Raw genomic sequence first — 18,493 nt, 5'->3', positions numbered from 1 at the left:
CAAGCAGAGCGCCCAACGTGGGGATCGATCCCAGAACTCTGGGATCATTACCTGAGCTGAAGGCAGAGGCTTTAGCCCACCGAGCCACCCAGGCACCCCATTTTTTAAAAAAGATTTTTATTTATTGGGGCGCCTGCTCAGTGGTTTAAGCCTCAGTGGTTTAAGCCTCTGCGTTCAGCTCAGGTCGTGATCTCAGGGTCCTGGGATCGAGCCCTGCGTTGGGCTCTCTGCTCAGTGGGGAGCCTGCTTCCCCCTCTCTCTGTCTGCCTCTCTGCCTACTTGTGATCTCTGTCAAATAAATAAAATCTTTCAAAAAAAAAAAGAGATTTTTATTTATTTATTTGACAGAGAGGAAGCACAAGCAGGAAAAACAGCAGGCAAAGGGAGAGGAGGAAGCAGGCTGCCCACTGAGCAAGGAGCCTGATGCAGGACTTGATTCCAGGACCCTGAGATCATTACCTGAGCTGAAGGCAGATGCTTAACTGACTGAGCCCCACAGGAACCCAAGAGTTGGGTGCTTAACTGATAGTGCCATGTAGGTGCCCCTAGAATACGTATTTTTATCAGAAGAAATATCTCATTTTAATTTTCCTAATTTTTTTTGAAGTATAGTTGACATGCAACATCTAATTTTTAAACAAAGTGTTTGGTTTATAAAGGCAAATAAGCAAAATGATAGTTCATGGGATCTGTTTGGCTGGTTTCAAAGAATTTGATTAATTGGCTTTACATGGAAATCTTGACTTCTGGCTTACCTAGAACCATTTTAAACTTTGGCCACATTGGTAAAAAAGCCACTTCTAGCTGGTGCTTCCTTTTTCCTTGTATGTAACTTGATATACGGCAGGAAGGAGAAACAGTTTTTCTGCATTTGGAATTCTCTTGAACAAACCATCTTTGAAGTCTGCTTTGCCTCATTTTGCAGCGATAACATTCAGCAGTATCTGATGACCAATAACGTCCCAGAGGCAGCCTCGATTCTGGCGTACATGGCGGAACTTGACATCAAGCTTCAGGAATCATCTTGTACTCATCTTCTCACGTTCATGAGAGCCACTGTTAAATTCTGGCACAAGATTCTCAAGGATAAGCTTACAAGGTAAGGAATTATATTGCGTGGTAATTGCTTTCAGAAGGATATTTCTTGACTTGTATTTTAACTGAAACATGTGTGTTACTTTTCTGTTACAGTGATTTTGAGGAAATTTTGGCCCAACTTCATTGGCCCTTCATCACACCCCCCCAGTCTCAAGCTGCTGGCTTGAGTCGACCAGCCAGTGCCCCTGACATCTACACTAACCTGGAGATGCTGTTTTGTCAGCTTCTGAAACTACAAACCTCGTATCTTTGTTGGAGTTCAAACTTACTAAAATGGCTTTTTTTTTTTAAAGAGTGGATTCGTGGCTAGAGAGTAAAACTTTGAAAGTGGCCAGGAAGTCAAGTGGGGGTACTGGGTTTGGTCTTACCTTTATATTTATATACCCATGGGGTGGTAGATTATTCTCCTTTCGAGTGAATTACATGTGGGGCAGGGGAGGGTCAGGCTGAAATATGACCGACCCAAGTTTACATCACACGTAGGTCTCTTGGGAGGAAAAAATAAAGCAATTGGGAGAAGATCTTAGTAACTTTGTGTCAATTTAATAAAGTGATTACTTTTTTTGTTGTTGTTAAAGATTTATTTATTTGAGAGAGAGAGTGAAACAGCATGAGATTGGAGAGGGTCAGAGGGAGAAGCAGGCTCCTGCTGAGCTGGGAGCCTGGTGTGGGACTCAGTCCTAGGACTCCGGGATCATGACCTGAGACCTGAGACCTCAACCAGCTGAGCCACCCAGGAGCCCCAATAAAGCAATTACTTGAATGTGTTTCGTTCCTTACTACTATTTTTCATTTTAGGGAAGATAGATTAATTTTAAGAACATTTTTGTGCACTTTTTATTGAAATCATATGTAATGTAACATTTTCTGTATTATAATTAATTTTATTTAGTATCATATATTTGTTGGGAAAATATATCACATATACATATATACACACATATAAATATTTTTTCCCTTGACTCGACTCTGTCAGAGATGAATTACTTACTGAGCCAAAACAACTTCCAGAGAAATATTGTCTTCCTGCTTCCCCAGCTATCATTCTGCCCATCCAGGTTATGCTGACGCCCCTCCAGAAGAGGTTCAGGTATCACTTCAGAGGGAACCGACAGACTAATGTTATAAGCAAGGTATGTTTTCTCAACTCTTTTGTCCTTGGTTTTTATTAATAGCAAATGCAAAGTGGTCTGTACTTTTCTGGTTTAAGTTAAAATCTGATTCTATTCACATTTTTTTTTCTCTAAAGAGTTAAATTCCTATTTTGTCACTGTCCTTAATCTAAATTTCTGGGGCGCCTGGATGGCTCAGTGGGTTAAGCCTCTGCCTTTGGCTCAGGTCATGGTCTCAGGGTCCTGGGATCGAGCCCCGCATTGGGCTCTCTGCTCAATGGGGAGCCTGCTTCCCTGTCTCTCTCTCTGCCTGCTTCTCTGCATACTTGTGATTTCTCTATCAAATAAATAAAAAGGAAAAAAATTTTTGCATTAAAAAAAATAGATCTATTTCCGGACTTTTCTTGAGAGGTTGTCGAAATCCGCTCACTCATTAGCATGTCATGCCCTTACGGCCACAAATCATTTTAGCATTAACAATCTATTCAAAAGCTAATACTCGGGGCCCCTGGGTGGCTCAGTGGGTTAAAGCCTCTGCCTTTGGCTCAGGTCATGATCCCAGGGTCCTGGGATCAAGCCTTGCATTGGGCTCTCTGCTCAGCGGGGAGCCTGCTTCCTCCTCTCTCTCTGCCTGCCTCTCTGCCTACTTGTGATCTCTGTCTGTCAAATAAATAAATAAAATCTTTTAAAAAAACCACAAAAGCTAATACTCGGCTCTCTTGCCTTCCACTTCTCTTTCTGATATAAACCTGAAGGAGCAATTCGCACAGTGAAGCATGTGGGGCCAGGTATAAACAGTGCCCCACAAATGCCACAGCAGTTTTTTCCTGGTTCTTTTTTTATCCTCTTCGTTCTTAAATTCGGCTTCTTTTGTGTTTATGGGGCTCCTCCTTTTTTGGATGGGGTGTAAGTGGAAAGAAGAGTAGAATCAATTAGTAAATGGTAAGTGAGACAAAGCAATAAACCTAAAGCTCTAGAGAAGCAGTAAGAAAGGTGAGAAAATTGTGTTATGTTGACTGCTTCCTAAAGTGCTTTCACCGTCATCAAGCCTAAACTGTGCAGTCCCTGAGATTATAGGTGTTTGTTACTCATGTTTGTATTTCCAGCACCTAGCACACAACAGTGATTTACCACCCAGTAAATGTTTTTGAATACTAGCCCAACAAAACTTGGAAGGTTTGTAGAATCGGCTCTAGGGACCATTTCAAAAGCTGCTACTTACAATTATTTTTCTATGATTATATCTATTTTAAGGCATATGTTGTTTTGTTTTGTTAATTTACTTTTTTAAAAGACAGAGCAGAAGAAAATCAAGTTTAAAAGTTATTTTGGAATGCAATGGCCAAAAAAAAAAAACCAACCAATTTAAAGGCTGTGAGATCTTTGTAATACTCATTTTGTGTATTTCCAGAGAAATACACAAAAACAACTTATTTTGTTAATTTAATTTAATTTTTAAAAAAATTATTTATTTATTTATGGGGAGCAAGTTCCCCACTGAGCAGGGAGCCTGATGTGGGACTCGATCCCAGGACACTGGGATCACGACATGAGCCGAAAGCAGACGCTTAACCCACTGAGCCACCTAGGTATTCCCAAAGTGCCACATTTTCAATATACATGGTACTGTAACTTTATGAGTTTATTGATTTCTGCCACGTTTGGGAATTTGCTGGGAATACATTGGGATACATTTGATTATTAAGCCTTGCATGACCTTAAAGTTCAGAACAGAAATTGCGTTCTTACATTTAGGAATTTTCAACTAATTTTTGTAAGTACCGCTTGTATACAATTAAATAGAGCCCTTTAATTGTAACTCTCTACTTGGAATGACTTAAGAATTCAAACTGTTTTACTTCTTTCCTTAGCCTGAATGGTACCTGGCTCAGGTGCTTATGTGGATTGGGAATCACTCTCAGTTTCTGGATGAGAAGATTCAGCCGATTTTGGACAAAGCGGGCCCTTCGGTAAATGCTAGGGTAAGAGACTCAGTCCTAAGCATTCCAATTTTAGAGTTGGATGTGTCCACAAATAACCTGTTGTCTACATTACCTTATGCGTACATATTTTTTTCAGCTCGAATTTTCCCGGGGCCTTATGATGCTCGTTCTGGAGAAGTTAGCTGCTGATATTCCGTGTCTGCTCTACGATGACAGTCTCTTCTGTCATTTGGTGGATGAGGTGCTTTTGTTCGAAAGGGAGCTACACAGTGTTTATGGCTATCCTGACACGTTTGCCAACTGTATGCATATTCTGTCAGAGGAAACCTGTTTTCAGAGATGGTTGACTGTGGAGAGAAAATGTAAGTGCTCTTGTAGCCATTGGGTGGGAAGAATTGTCTTCTTTTGTGGGTATTAATATTTGGTGTTTTTCTTCCCCAGCTCTGGGTAGAAAACTAGAGTCATCTGAATTTTTTCTTGGTCATGATTTACTAAGTTGCCTTATTTGCTTCCCATCAAACTTTAGTTTCTCTTGAATTTACACTTAGACTGTACATGTTTCCAGAATGTAGTATTCAAGCCAGTAGTTTATACAATTAGCTGTCCTACTGATTATACTACATTATTTCTGTAATTGGTAGAAGCTGTTGGTTGTAGCTTGTCTAATCAATGTAAATATTTTGAAGATTTTGGGTAGGGGTGGCAGGGAGAAGTCAAGTATCTTGTTCAACCCTAAACCAGAGGATGTTAAATATAATGCAACCAGTAGGGGATTGTGTATTTGTTTACTTTTTACAGGAAAGTCATTCCTAAAAATTGTGTTGAAAATTAAGAGTATCTGCAACTACTTAATTAACATATTCCCTTTTTCTGCATATTAGTTGCTCTTCAAAAAATGGACTCTATGCTTTCATCAGAAGCTGCCTGGGTGTCCCAATATAAGGATATCACCGATGTGGATGAGATGAAAGTTCCAGATTGTGCAGAGACTTTTATGACGCTACTACTGGTAATAACTGGTAAGTAGAAATCTTTTAAGATATAACTTTGTTTTAAAAGTACTGATTCTTCATATAGTACTTTTTCAAGTAGTTCAACAAAATTAATATCATATAGTGGCTATTTTAATATCTTTAAATATAGTTTCTATCTTGGTAGAATCCTAGTACAATATACTTGCTTTCAGATTTTTAATAATTTAATATCTTAAACATTGGTATATATGAGGAGGAAATTCCTGAATGGCTACCTAAAAATAATGAGAATTAATTTTATTTATTTATTTATTTAAAACAGATTTTATTTATTTATTTGACAGACAGAGATCACAAGTAGGCAGAGGCAGGCACGGGGGTGGGTGGGGGGAAGCAGGCTACCCACGGAGCAGAGAGCCTGATGTGGGGCTCGATCCCAGGACCCTGGGATCATGACCCAAGGTGAAGGCAGAGACTTTAACCCACTGAGCCACTCAGGTGCCCCGAGAATTTATTTTTATTACCTGAATTCTTTCGCCATTCAGCTTAAGTGTCTTCAGTAGATTGACCTGAATTTTATTTTCTTTTATTTATTATTATTATTTTTTAAGAGGTTTATTTATTTGACAGAGATCACAAGTAGACAGAGAGAGAGAGGAGGAAGCAGGCTTCCTTCCAAGCAAGAGCCCAATGTGGGACTCGATCCTAGGACCCTGAGATCATGACCTGAGCCGAAGGCAGAGGCTTAACCCACTGAGCCACCCAGGCGCTGAATTTTAAATACTGTTCTTTTTCTCCTTAAAACAGAAAAGATTGCAGAAGGGACCCCTGGGTGGCTTAGTCGGTTGGGATCGAGTCCCGTATCGGGTTCCCTGCTCAGTGGGGAGCCTGCTTCTCCCTCTCCCTCTGTCCCCCGACTCATGCATGTTCACTCTCTCTCTCGTGCTCTCTCTCTCAAGTAAATAAATAAAATCTTTTAAAAAAGAAAAGATTGCAGAAGAATACAATAATAGGGGTGCCTGGATGGCTCAGTGGGTTAAGCCTCTGTCTTTGGCTCAGGTCATGATCCCGGGGTCCTGGGATCGAGCCCCGCATCAGGCTCTCTGCTCAGTAGGGAGCCTGCTTCCTCCTCTCTTTCTGCCTGACCCTGCCTACTTGTGATCTCTGTCTGTCAAATAAATAAATAAAATTCTTAAAAAAAAAAAAAGAAGAGAGGAACTCTTCTTACAGTGCCAGAATTTCTGGCTGGAGGAGGGCCTAGCAGCCTCTAGTCCTGTTTGGGCCATAATTTTCTGCATTGTCCCACTGGAGACTTGCTGCTGCTCCAGGTGCCCCTGAGCCCAGTACCATTTTCTTCTAGCTTGTCCATTAGTCACCTGAAGAAGTGTCATTCCAGCCTAGCCAGTAAATAACTCCATATTCTTCATTGTGTGAAGAATATGAAAAACACTAGAACACACAAGAAATCTAAAAAAACTTCTTTTGGGAGGTGCCTGGGTGGCTCAGTCATTAAGCATCTACTTTCAGCTCAGGTCATGATGATCCCAGAGTCCTGGGATCCGAGCCCTGCATTGGGCTCCCTGCTTGGCAAGAAGACTCTTCTCCTCTCCCACTCCCCCTGCTTGTGTTCCCTCTCTCTCTGTGTCTCTGTCTGTCAAATAAATAAATGAAATCTAAAAAAAAAAAGTTTTTCTTTTTCTTTTTTTTTTTTGAAGATTTCATTTATTTGACAGAGACAGAGAGAGAACCTGAGCAGGGGGAGGGGCAGAGGAAGATAGAGACGAAGAAGAGGGAGAGAGAGAAGCAGACTCCCTCAGGGAGCCCGACACAGGGCTCCATCCCAGGACCCTGGGACCATGACCCAAGTCAAAGCCAGACATTTAGCTGACTGGGCCACCCAAGCACCCCTTCCTCCTGTGAAAAAATAAGTCATATTTTTTTGTTGAAGAAATGGAATGATTTTTGTATATATAGATCTTTGACTTACAGTGGGGCTATAGCCTCATAAACCTATCCTAAATGAAAATATTCCAAGTCAAAAATGCATTTAATACGCCTAACCTATTGAATATCACAGTCTACCTTGCACATGCTCACAACATTAACATTAGCCATTCATTGGGCAAAATCATCTAACAGAAAGCCTATTTTATGATAAGGTATTGACTGTCTCATGTAATGTATTGAGTGCTGCACTGGTGGCGAAAACCGAAATGGTTGTGTGGGTACAACCATTCTGTAAAGGCATTGGCTGTCTGCCCTCTCCGTCCCGTGGCTGACAGAGCTGTGGCTTGCTCCCTCTGCCCAGGGTCATGAGAGGGTTGTACCCCATATTGCTAGTCTGCAAAAAGATCCAAATAAAAAATTTGAAGTCGTTTCTATGAATGCGTATGGCCTTTGCACTATTGTAAACTTGAAAAATCTTAAGTTGAACCATCATAAATCAGGCACCATCTACAAATTCCTCATGCCTTAAAAAATTTGACATGTGATTTATACATAGTAAAAGACATGAATCTGAAGTATACAGTTCAGTGAGTTTTGACAAGTATATATACTTGTAAAACCCATACCCTTATAAAGTGTAGAAATAAGTCCGTACATGAACAGTTGATAGAGGTTTTTGGTGCCTTTTTTTTTTTTAAAAAAGATTTTATTTATTTATTTATTTGACAGAAATCTTAAGTAGGCAGAGGCTCCCCTCTGAGCAGGGAGCCCAATGTGGGGCTTGACTCCAGGACCCTGGGATCATGACCTGAGCCGAAGGCAGAGGCTTTAACTCACTGAGCCACTCAGGTGCCCCCAGTTGATAGAGTTTTTGACAAAAGCACCCACAGTGTCAATAGGAAAGCCTCTAACTGTGTAATGGATGGAACCCAAACCTTCATGTCTTACTTTTTCCACAGACAGATATAAAAATCTCCCCACAGCTTCCAGAAAGCTACAGTTCCTGGAGTTACAGAAGGACTTAGTAGATGATTTTAGGATACGATTAACTCAGGTGATGAAAGAAGAGACTAGAGCTTCCCTTGGCTTTCGATACTGTGCGATTCTCAATGCCGTGAACTATATCTCAACAGTCCTAGCAGATTGGGCTGACAATGTTGTAAGTTAATGTACTTTTATTCATCTATTTTAATATATATATATTTATTTATTTAATATATATTTATTTAATATATATTTATTTAATATATATTTTGATATATATTTGTTAATCTCTGCATCCAATGTGGGGCTTAAACTCACACCCTGAGATCAAGAGTTAGTTACATGCTTTTCTGACTGAGCCAGCCAGGCACTCTATTAATATGCTTTTATATTAAATAACAAATTAGTAGTTTTAACAGTTTTACCTTTTGAAATGTTGAACTTATAACATGCTGAAGTTACACATTAGGCCAAATTTAGGGGTTATGATTAAATTACATATTTTTCTCAATTAAGTCTCAAATGGTTAAATAATCCCACGATTATAATTATTAGAAAAGAAAGGCAGCCTTTCGTGTAATAGTTGTCTATAGAATGAACCTTTTTCTTCTTTAGATTTGGTAAATATTCATGTATGGTAATTGCCATCTCAGAAAAAGCTAATATTGAATAATGGTGTCAAAATCAGTAAAATCCAGGACTGTAAGAAAGATCAAATAATAGCATTTGAGGGGCGCCTGCCCGGCTCAGTTGGTGGAACATGGGACTCTTGGTCTCGGGGTCTTGAGTTTGAGTCCCACATAGAGATTACATAAAAAAATAAAATAAATAAAATAATGATGATATTGGCTATCTTTTGAATGCCTTCAAGACATGAGTAAATAGAGGGGCACCTGCATGGCCCAGTTGGTTAAGCAGCCGACTCTTGGTTTCAGCTCAGGTTATGATCTTGGGTGACATGGAGCCCTCTCTCTCTGTCCCTCCTGCTTGTGCTCTTGCTTTCTCTCTTTCTCAAATAAATAAATCTTTAAAAAAGAAACAAAACATGAGTAAATCGAATAATAAAGGGATTTCTATGTGCCTGTGACCCAGCTGCTTAGACCAGTTTTGTTTTAAGCCTCTTCTCCATCCCCCATCCTTGATTATTTTAAAGATCTTAGATATATTTCATGATAAATATTTCAAAATGTAGCTCTAAGAGAACGCCTTTAAAAAAAAGTACCATAATGCCATTATCACATCATCCAAATATTTAATTTCTTATAGGGAGAGGTATCTTTCAAATAAATCTAAAAATCAAAACCTTGGGTCTGGTTAGCATGTATTACAAGGACTTTTACATCCAGGAATTTCATTTATCTTTCCTTTTTCCACACAATGCTGTGTGTTGACAGATTTGGTCTGCCTATTTATTTATTTATTAAGGATTTATTTATTTGAGTGCATGCACACACTTGAGAGCAGGGAGAGAGAACCCCAAGCTGACTCCTGGTAAGTGCAGACACTGGGCTAGATCTCACAATCCTGGCATCAGAACCTGAGCTGAAATCCAGAGTCAGAGGCTTAACAACTGAGCCAGCCAGGTGCCCCTGTATTTACTCGTGTTTTAAAGGCATCAAGGGGCGCCTGGGTGGCTCAGTGGGTTAAAGCCTCTGCCTTCGGCTCAGGTCATGATCTCAGGGTCCCGGGATCGAGCCCCGCATCGGGCTCTCTGCTCAGCAGTGAGCCTCCTCCCCTATCTCTCTCTGACTGTCTTTCTGCCTACTTGTGATCTCTGTCTGTCAAATAAATAAATAAAATATTTCAAAAAATAAATTTTAAATTATGAATTTATGACCAAAAAATTGTATAATGTACTGTATTATATAGAAGTTATATTCCTCTACTGTGAAAGAACGAGTGAAACAAAAAAGTCTTTAATCTTAATTAAATATAGGGTAATAAATTTTAAAAAAGGGAACAAAAAAAATAGTAACAGATATAAACAAGATGAAAATCTGAGAAAAACAATCATAGTTTATTCTATTCTGGACTCTTTGGCTGGGACTTAACTATATAAAGCCTTTTTTCTACAAAAACATTAACTGAAATCCATGTATGTAGTAACATTCTGCTAAGCAAGGAAAATAAGACACAAAATAATTATTTCATAAAATGAATATAATGTAAAGTGTAATGATCACAGCATTTGTTTATAATGGCACCCAATTAGAATACATTTATTCATTCTGTACTTTTATGTGTTGTTTTCCTCATCCTGTACTTTCTTCACTCAGCCCCCACACTGCTCCATTTTCTGCTAAGCTTTGTCATAAAACAAATTGTCATTCCTCTTTCTTGTGCCAGATGATCTAATAAGAGACTCCTTCAAGGCCAGATTTCTAGCTTCAACGAATTATTTGTGAAACATCATTAAACACTTTACTTGGTGCCGTAGTCTGTTAATGACAGTGAATTGGCCATCATCCCTATCCTTAGGAAATTTATAATCTGATGCTGAATTAACTGGATCCTTCTGTCAACAGAAGAATAACTAAATTTAGAGTTACTCTTCAAATCATGAATGAGTTCTTTGTCCTTGCTTGTTATTATATTACAAATCTGTTTAACATCAAAAATTAACTTTCTTCATGGTCCTTCAGCCTGTGAATGATTAAAATAAAATTAAAGCTCTCGTATTGTCTAGATAGAAAAAAGAAGAGTGGACAGAATTCACTTTCCATTCATTTAGATTCTATACTAATAGCTGTCTGACTCTTGCCAGATTGTGCCAAGCCTGACATACACAGCCCTTCAACATCAGGAGTTTTTGAATTGTAGGTAACAGAAACCAGATTCATGTTGGCCTGAGTGCGAATGGGGGGCTGGGGTGAGGTGGTGAGGATTTGGTGTAACTGAAAGCATTAGGCATGGATGCCCTAAAGTCGTTCGCTTCTGGCTTCGTTCTCAGGCAGACTCTGGGAAGCATGGCCACAGGTGGCTTCAAGCTCACAATGTCATTCACCAGTCTCCAAAGGACCAGTGCCTCTTCTCCGTTTGAGCAGAAAATTCCAACTTGGCCATTCGTGAACAATCCCTAGTGTGGCCATATCCAGTTCCCTGTTAATGGACATTTAGGCTATTTTTAATCTTTTGCTAATTATCCACAGCATTATTCATATTAGAAAAATATTTTTTGCTACCCTACAGAAAAATAATATGAATTCTATTGAAAATGCCACTATGAAAATGACACTTTAATTTTTCCTTTAAAAAAAAATTATTTATTTGACAGAAAGAGAGGGAAAACAAGCAGGGGGAGTGGGAGAGGGAGAAGCAGACTGCCCGTTGAGCAGAGAGCAGGATGCGGTGCTAAATCCCAGACCCTGGGATCATGACCTGAGCTGAAGGCAGCTGCTTAACTGACTGAGCTACCCAGATGCCCCACATTTTAATCTTTTTTTTTTTTTTAAAGATTTATTTATTTATTTGACAGAGATCAGAAGTAGGCAGAGAGCCCAATGAGCGGCTTGATCCCAAGACTCCCGAGATCATGACCTGAGCCGAAGGCAGAGGTTTAACCCACCCAGGCACCCCTCGCATTTTAATTTTCTTAACTGTCAGAAATCTCTCCTGGTTTTACTATGACTCTTAGTCAGTACCCAGAAAAAATGACTACCCAAAGAAGTTAGCTATCAGGCAAATGCAAATGAAAATCACAATGAAACCTCTACCTCTGAAACCAATAATACATTATATGTTAATTGAATTTAAATAAAAATAAAAAATAAAATCGCAGTGAGATGGGGTGCCTGGGTAGCTCAGTCGGTTTCTCTTGATTTCAACTCAGGTCATGATCTCAGGATTGTGAGATCCAGCCCCACCTTGGGCTCTGTGCTGGGTAAAGAGTCTGCTTGAGATTCTGTCTCTCCTTCTCCCACCAGCCCCTCCCCCTGCTCCGGCTCCTTGCACACACTCTCTCTCTCAGTCTCAAAAACAAACACAGTGAGTTACCACTAAATATAAACTAAGATGGCTATAATAAAACAGTAAGTGTTATCAGTGCAGCTGTGGAGAAATTTGAATGGTCACACATGGTTTGTACAGTCACTGTGGAAAACAGTCTGTCATATCTCCAGATAGTTAAACCTAGAATTACCATATGATCTAGCAATTGTACTTCGAGGTGTATCCAAGAGAAATAAAGACCTATGTCTATAAAAAACTTACACAATGTTCATAGCAGTATTATTCATAAAGACAAAAAGTGGAAAGAACCTAATTATCTGTCAAATGATGACTGAATAAATATAAATAAAATGTAAATATATTGGAATATTATTCAGCAGTGAAAAGAAATTAAGTACTGATTGATATATGTTACAACATAGATGAACCCTGAAAATATACTAAGTGAAAGAAGCCAGTCACAAAGAGCCATAAATTGTATAATTCCATTTATATGAAATGTCCGGAACAGGCAAGTTGACAAAGACAGGAAGATTAGTGGTTGCCTACAGTTTGGGGGGTAGGGAGGGCAGGGAGGGAAGGAATTGGGAGATGATGGTTAAGTGTGGGTATCTTTGGGGGTAAAGAAAACATTCTAGAGGCACCTGGGTGTCTCAGTTGTTAAGCGTCTGCCTTCAGCTCAGGTCATGATCCCAGGGTCCTGGGATCGAGCCCCACATTGGGCTCCCTGCTCAGCAGGGAGTCTGCTTATCTCTCTCCCACTCCCCCTGCTTGTGTTTCCTCTCTTCCTGTCTTTCTCTGTTAAATAAATAAAATCTTAAAAAAAAAAAAGATTCTAAAATTGACTCTGGTGATAAACGCACAACTCTGAATGTACTCTTAAACCCAATGAATTGTCCATTTGAAATGAATAAGATGTAGTACATGAGTTATATTTCAAGCTGTTAAAAAAGAAGTATCTTTTTTTTTTTTAAGAAGTATTTTAATAACCATGTGAACCTGTTTTTGCTTTCAGTTTTTCCTACAACTTCAACAGGCAGCACTGGAAGTCTTTGCAGAGAATAACACCCTCAGTAAGTTGCAGCTGGGACAGCTAGCCTCCATGGAGAGTTCTGTCTTTGATGACATGATTAACCTGCTGGAACGTTTAAAGCATGATATGTTGACCCGCCAAGTAGACCACGTTTTTAGAGAAGTTAAAGAAGCTGCAAAATTGTATAAAAAAGAAAGGTAAGTCCTTTTGTATTTTCTGACAACTCAACTCTCAAATCCAGTTTGCTAAAAATTGAAAGACGATAAATATCTATTTTTCTCAAATTATTCCAAAAAACAGAAGAGGAAGGAAAGCTTCTTAATTCACTCCATGAGGCCAACATTACCTTGATACCAAAACCAGATAAAGGCACCACAAAAAAAGAATTATAGGCCAATATCCCTGATGAACATAGATGCAAACATCCTCAACAAAATACTACCAAGCCAAACCCAACAGTGCATGAAAAAAAAATCATTTGTCACGATCAAGTGGGATTTATTCCTGGCTTGCAAGTGTAGTTCAGTATTTGCAAATCTGTCAGCATGAACACGTTACATCAAATAGAGAAAGGATAACCATATGATCATTTCAGTAGATGCAGAAAAAACATTTGACACAGTACAACACCCATGATAAAAACCCTCAACAAAGTAGGTTTAGAGAGAACACACCTCAACGTGATAAAGGCCATCTGTGAAAATCGCACAGCAAACATCATCCTCAGTGGGGGAAAACTGAGAGCCTTTCCCCCTAAGGTCAGGAACAAGACAGGGATGTCCACTCTCCCATTTTATTCAGCCTAATACTGGAAGTCCTAACCACAGCAATCAGACAACAGAAAGAAACAAAAGGCATCCACATTGGTAAGGAGGAAGTAAAACTTTGCTGAAGACATGATACTGTATACAGAAAACCTAAAAGACTCCACCAACAAACTGCTAGAACTGATTATGAATTCAGTAAAGTCAGAGAATATACAACATACAAAAGTCTGTTGCATTTCTATCCACCAGTAATGAAGCAGAGAAAGAAATTAAGAAAACCACCCATTTAAAATTGCACCCAAAATAATAAGGTAACCTAGGAATAAATCCAACCAAAGAGGTGAAAGACCAGTCCTCTGAAAGCTATAGCACGGATGGAAGAAATTGAAGATGACACAAAGAAATGGAAAGACATTCCGTGCTCATGGATTGAAAGAACAAACATTGTTAAAATGTCTATGCTACCCAAAGCAGTCTACACATTTAATGCAATCCCTATCAAAATACCAACAGCATCTTTCACAGAGCTAGAACAAACAATCCTAAAATTTGTATGGAGCCGCAAAAGACCTCAAGAAAGTAATCTCGGAGGAGAAAAAAAGTGTAGCTGAAAGCAGCAGGATTCCAGACCTCAAGTTATATGACAAAGCTATAGACATTAAAAGAGTACTGGCCCCAAAAATAGACATATAGATCATGAAACAGAATAGAAAACTCAGAAATAAATCCATGATTATATGGTCAATTAATCTTCGACAAAGCAGGAAAGAAAAATGGGAAAAAGACAGTCTCCTCAACAAATGTTGTTGCACTGGGGCACCTGGGTGGCTCAGTGTGTCAAAGCCTCTGCCTTCGGCTCAGGTCATGGTCCCAGGTCCTGGGATCGAGCCCTGCATCAGGCTCTCTGCTCAGCAGGGAGCCTGCTTCCTCCTCTCTCTCTCTGCCTACCTCTCCCCCTACTTGAGATCTCTGTCTGTCAAATATAAAAATAAAATCTTAAAACAAAAAACAAATGGTGTTGGGAAAACTGGACAGCTACTTGAAAAGGATGAAAACTGGGCCACTTTCTTACACCATATACAAAAATAAACTCAAAATGGATTAAAGACCTAAATGTGAGACCTGGAACCATAAAAACTCAGGAAGAGAACACTAGCCGAACTCACATATCGACCATAACAACTTTCCTCTAGATAGGTCCCCTGAGGCAAGGGAAACAAAAGCAAAAATAAACTATTGGGGCTACATCAGAATAAAAAGCTTCAGTACAGAAAGAAAAGTCAATAACTAAAAGGCAATCTACAGAATGGGAGAAGATATTTGTAAATCCATATCCAATAAAGGGTTATATATCCAAAATATATAGAGAACTTCTAAAACTCAAAAAATAAATAGGCCAATTAAAAAATGGGCAGAAGCACCTGGGTGGCTTAGCCAGTTGAGTGGGGGACTCTTGATTTCAACACAGGTCTTGATCTCAGGATCGGGAGTTTAAGCCCTGCATTAGGCTCCATGGAGCTCACTTTAAAACAAAACAAAACAAAAACAGGGCAGAAGACCTGAACAGACATTTTTTCCAAAGAAGACATCCAGATGGCCAGCAAACACATGAAAAGATACTCATCATCACTGACCATCAGGAAAATGCAAATCAAAACCACAATGAGATATCGCCTCACACCTGTTGGAATGGCTAAAATAAAAAACAAGAAAAAACAGGTATTGGTGAGGATACGGAGAAAGGGGAACCCTCCTACACTGTTGGTGGGAATGCAAGCTGGTGCAGCCACTCTGGAAAACAGTGTGGAGGTTCCTCAAGAAGTTAAAAATAAAGTAATCCTATGATCCAGCAGTCCCAGTACCGGGTATTTACCCAAAGAATACAGAAACACTAATTCAAAGGAATGAATGCACCGCAATGTTTATAGCAGTACTATCTACAATAGCTAAGTTAGGGAAACAGCCCAAGTGTCCGTCAACTGATGAATGGATAAAGATACACACACACACACACAGTGTGCACGTATCATAGTATATGTAATACAATGGAATATTATTCAGGCATAAACAAGAATGAAGTCTTGCCATTTGCAAGACATGAATGGAGCTAGAGAGTATTATGCTAAGTTAAATAAATCAGAGAAAGATAAATAGCATAAGATTTCACTCGTATGTAGAATTTAAGACACAAAACAAATGAGCATAGGGGGAAACAGACACATCAAGAAAGAGACTCTTGGGGCGCCTGGGTGGCTCAGTGGGTTAAGCCGCTGCCTTCAGCTCGGGTCATGATCTCAGGGTCCTAGGATCAAGTCCCGCATCGGGCTCTCTGCTCAGCAGGGAGCCTGCTTCCCTCTCTCTCTCTCTGCCTGCCTCTCCATCTACTTGTGATTTCTCTCTGTCAAATAAATAAATAAAATCTTTAAAAAAAAAAAAAAAAAAAGAAAGAAAGAGACTCTTAACAATGGAGAACACACTGCTGGTTACCAGGGGGGAGGTAGTTGGGGGAATGAGTGAAATCGGTGACAGGGATTAAGGGAGTGCGCTTGTGGTGAGCACCGGTGATTTAAATAAAAACTTAAAGGGACACCTGGGTGCCTCAGTTGGTTAAGCTGCAGCCTTGGCTCAGGTCATGATCTCAGGGGCAGGGGATTGAGTCCGACATCAGGCTCCTTGCTCAGCAGGGAGCCGGCTTCTCTCTCTGCCTCTGCCTGCCACCCTGCCTGCTTATGCACGTTCTCTCTCTGACAAATAAATAAATGAAATCTTAAAATAATTAATTTTTAAGACCTTAAAAACAAATTGAAAGATGATACATATAGTCAACTTCCAAGGCATCTAGACAGCAGAGTTTGGCTCTTTATGCTACAAACTTTACCTTTTGATGGAAATCTTTCTAAAATATATTCAAACATTCTTTATCAGAATAAACTGATCATAGCTGAGCTCCAGGACTGTCTGTAAATACAGGGAGCTGGTGTATGATGTGGAGCTGAATGGCCTGTCATCGCTCTACCAAGCACGGTCCAGGGGTGTCCTTTGCGCACCTGCCTGTACAGTTGATCCCGCTGTGGTTCTGTGTGCGTCACACAGTGTCCTCTGGGAGAACAGTGCCGGTCACATGGAGTATTTCTAATCAGTGTAGAAGTGTTTTCAGTCCCTGTAATCTTGCCAAAAATCAGATCACGAAGTTAGCAGATGTCTTAAATGCTAATACGGGTTACATGTTGCCTGTTTTATAAATATTTCAGTAAGTCATATTAAAATTGGGGGATTTAAAAAAAAACTACCATCCTCATTAAATAGGGGGCATTTAATGTAGAACTAAAGTATAAATTGGGCACCTGGGTGGCTCAGTGGGTTAAGCCCCTGCCTTCGGCTCAGGTCATGATCTCAGGGTCCTGGGATCGAGCCCCACATTGGGCTCTCTGCTCAGCAGAGAGCCTGCTTCCTTCTCTCTCTGCCTGCATCTCTGCCTACTTGTGATTTCTGTCAAATAAATAAATAAAATCTTTTTTAAAAAAGCACTAAAGTATAAATTTATTTATTTAAGATTTTTTTTATCTATTAGAGAGAGAGAGAGCATGAGCAGGGGGGAGAGGGAGAAGCAGACTGACTCCCCCGCTGAGCAGGGAGCCTAACGCAGGGCTTGATCCTGGGACCCTGGGATCATGACACTCAACCGACTGAGCCACCCAGGCACCCCAAATACATTTTTTTCCTGAGAGAGCTTTTCATGCTGGGCTGTATATCATTTCTTATCCAACGTGCACTTCCCCGAATTTGAAAGGATCTGTTAAATCTTTCAAAACACCATGTTTGGGGGCACCTGGGTGGCTCAGTGGGTTAAAGCCTCTGCCTTTGGCTCAGGTTCGAGCCCTGCATTGGGCTCTCTGCTCAGTGGGGAGCCTGCTTCCTCCTCTCTCTCTCAGCCTCTCTGCCTACTTGTGATCTCTGCCTGTCAACAAACAAACAAACAGAAAAACCACCACGTTTGGAAAATCTTGTAGTCATACTTAAAGTGCCACAGGCCGCGCCGCTCTTGTGTCTTGCAGATGGCTGTCCTTGCCGTCGCAGGCCGAGCAGGCGGTGATGTCCCTGTCCAGCTCGGCCTGCCCGCTCCTGCTCACTCTCAGAGACCGCTCCCTTCAGCTGGAACAGCAGCTCTGCTTCTCCTTATTTAAAATTTTCTGGCAAATGCTTGTGGAGAAGCTGGATGTGTACATCTACCAAGAAGTAAGTAAGAGCAGACAGTATGTCGGGGCCACGAGGATCAAGGAGACTGTAACAAGAGTTGCTCTTTGTTTCAGATCATTCTGGCTAATCACTTCAATGAAGGAGGAGCGGCTCAGCTGCAGTTTGATATGACCCGGAACCTGTTCCCCCTGTTCTCCCACTATTGCAAGAGACCGGAAAATTATTTTAAACAGTAAGCTCGATATTTAACAGTGACTGCTAATGTATCGCGTGTTTAGAGGAGGTTGATTCCTTTTTTTTTTTTAATAACAACTCTCAGGGTTCCAGTGATGTTTGGTGGGATAAGTAAGGCATCAATTGAAATTTTAAAATATCCATTATGTACCCAGATAATCAAAGATGTGATTCATGATCCCCCAGATTTATCAGGACTGGATCTAAACTACGTTTTGGGCCTTTTGTTTCTTGCATTTGGTTGAATGCTCCTATT

General features: G+C 40.1%; 1 protein-coding gene across 3 annotated transcripts in view; it reads left to right on the top strand.

Moving 5' to 3' along the window:
* RINT1 (RAD50 interactor 1) overlaps nucleotides 1–18,493 on the top strand; it is a 35,160-nt gene that overhangs the window by 15,461 nt on the left and 1,206 nt on the right. For 2 of the 3 annotated variants that reach the window (XM_059170850.1, XM_059170851.1), the window contains exons 5-14: nucleotides 926–1,099; nucleotides 1,192–1,341; nucleotides 2,075–2,231; nucleotides 4,082–4,192; nucleotides 4,290–4,515; nucleotides 5,035–5,172; nucleotides 8,034–8,233; nucleotides 13,022–13,236; nucleotides 17,862–18,042; nucleotides 18,117–18,235. In XM_059170850.1, the coding sequence (XP_059026833.1) occupies nucleotides 926–1,099; nucleotides 1,192–1,341; nucleotides 2,075–2,231; nucleotides 4,082–4,192; nucleotides 4,290–4,515; nucleotides 5,035–5,172; nucleotides 8,034–8,233; nucleotides 13,022–13,236; nucleotides 17,862–18,042; nucleotides 18,117–18,235 (1,671 nt within the window). Of the gene's footprint in view, nucleotides 1–925; nucleotides 1,100–1,191; nucleotides 1,342–2,074; nucleotides 2,232–4,081; nucleotides 4,193–4,289; nucleotides 4,516–5,034; nucleotides 5,173–8,033; nucleotides 8,234–13,021; nucleotides 13,237–17,861; nucleotides 18,043–18,116; nucleotides 18,236–18,493 lie in introns of those variants that run through there. The other variant, XM_059170852.1, reaches the window with a different exon arrangement.

The sequence above is a fragment of the Mustela lutreola genome, chromosome 4 (genome assembly GCF_030435805.1).
Source record: "Mustela lutreola isolate mMusLut2 chromosome 4, mMusLut2.pri, whole genome shotgun sequence".
Taxonomy (NCBI): domain Eukaryota; kingdom Metazoa; phylum Chordata; class Mammalia; order Carnivora; family Mustelidae; genus Mustela; species Mustela lutreola.
Note: the sequence above shows the minus strand (reverse complement) of the source record. Positions and strands in the feature narration are given on the sequence as shown.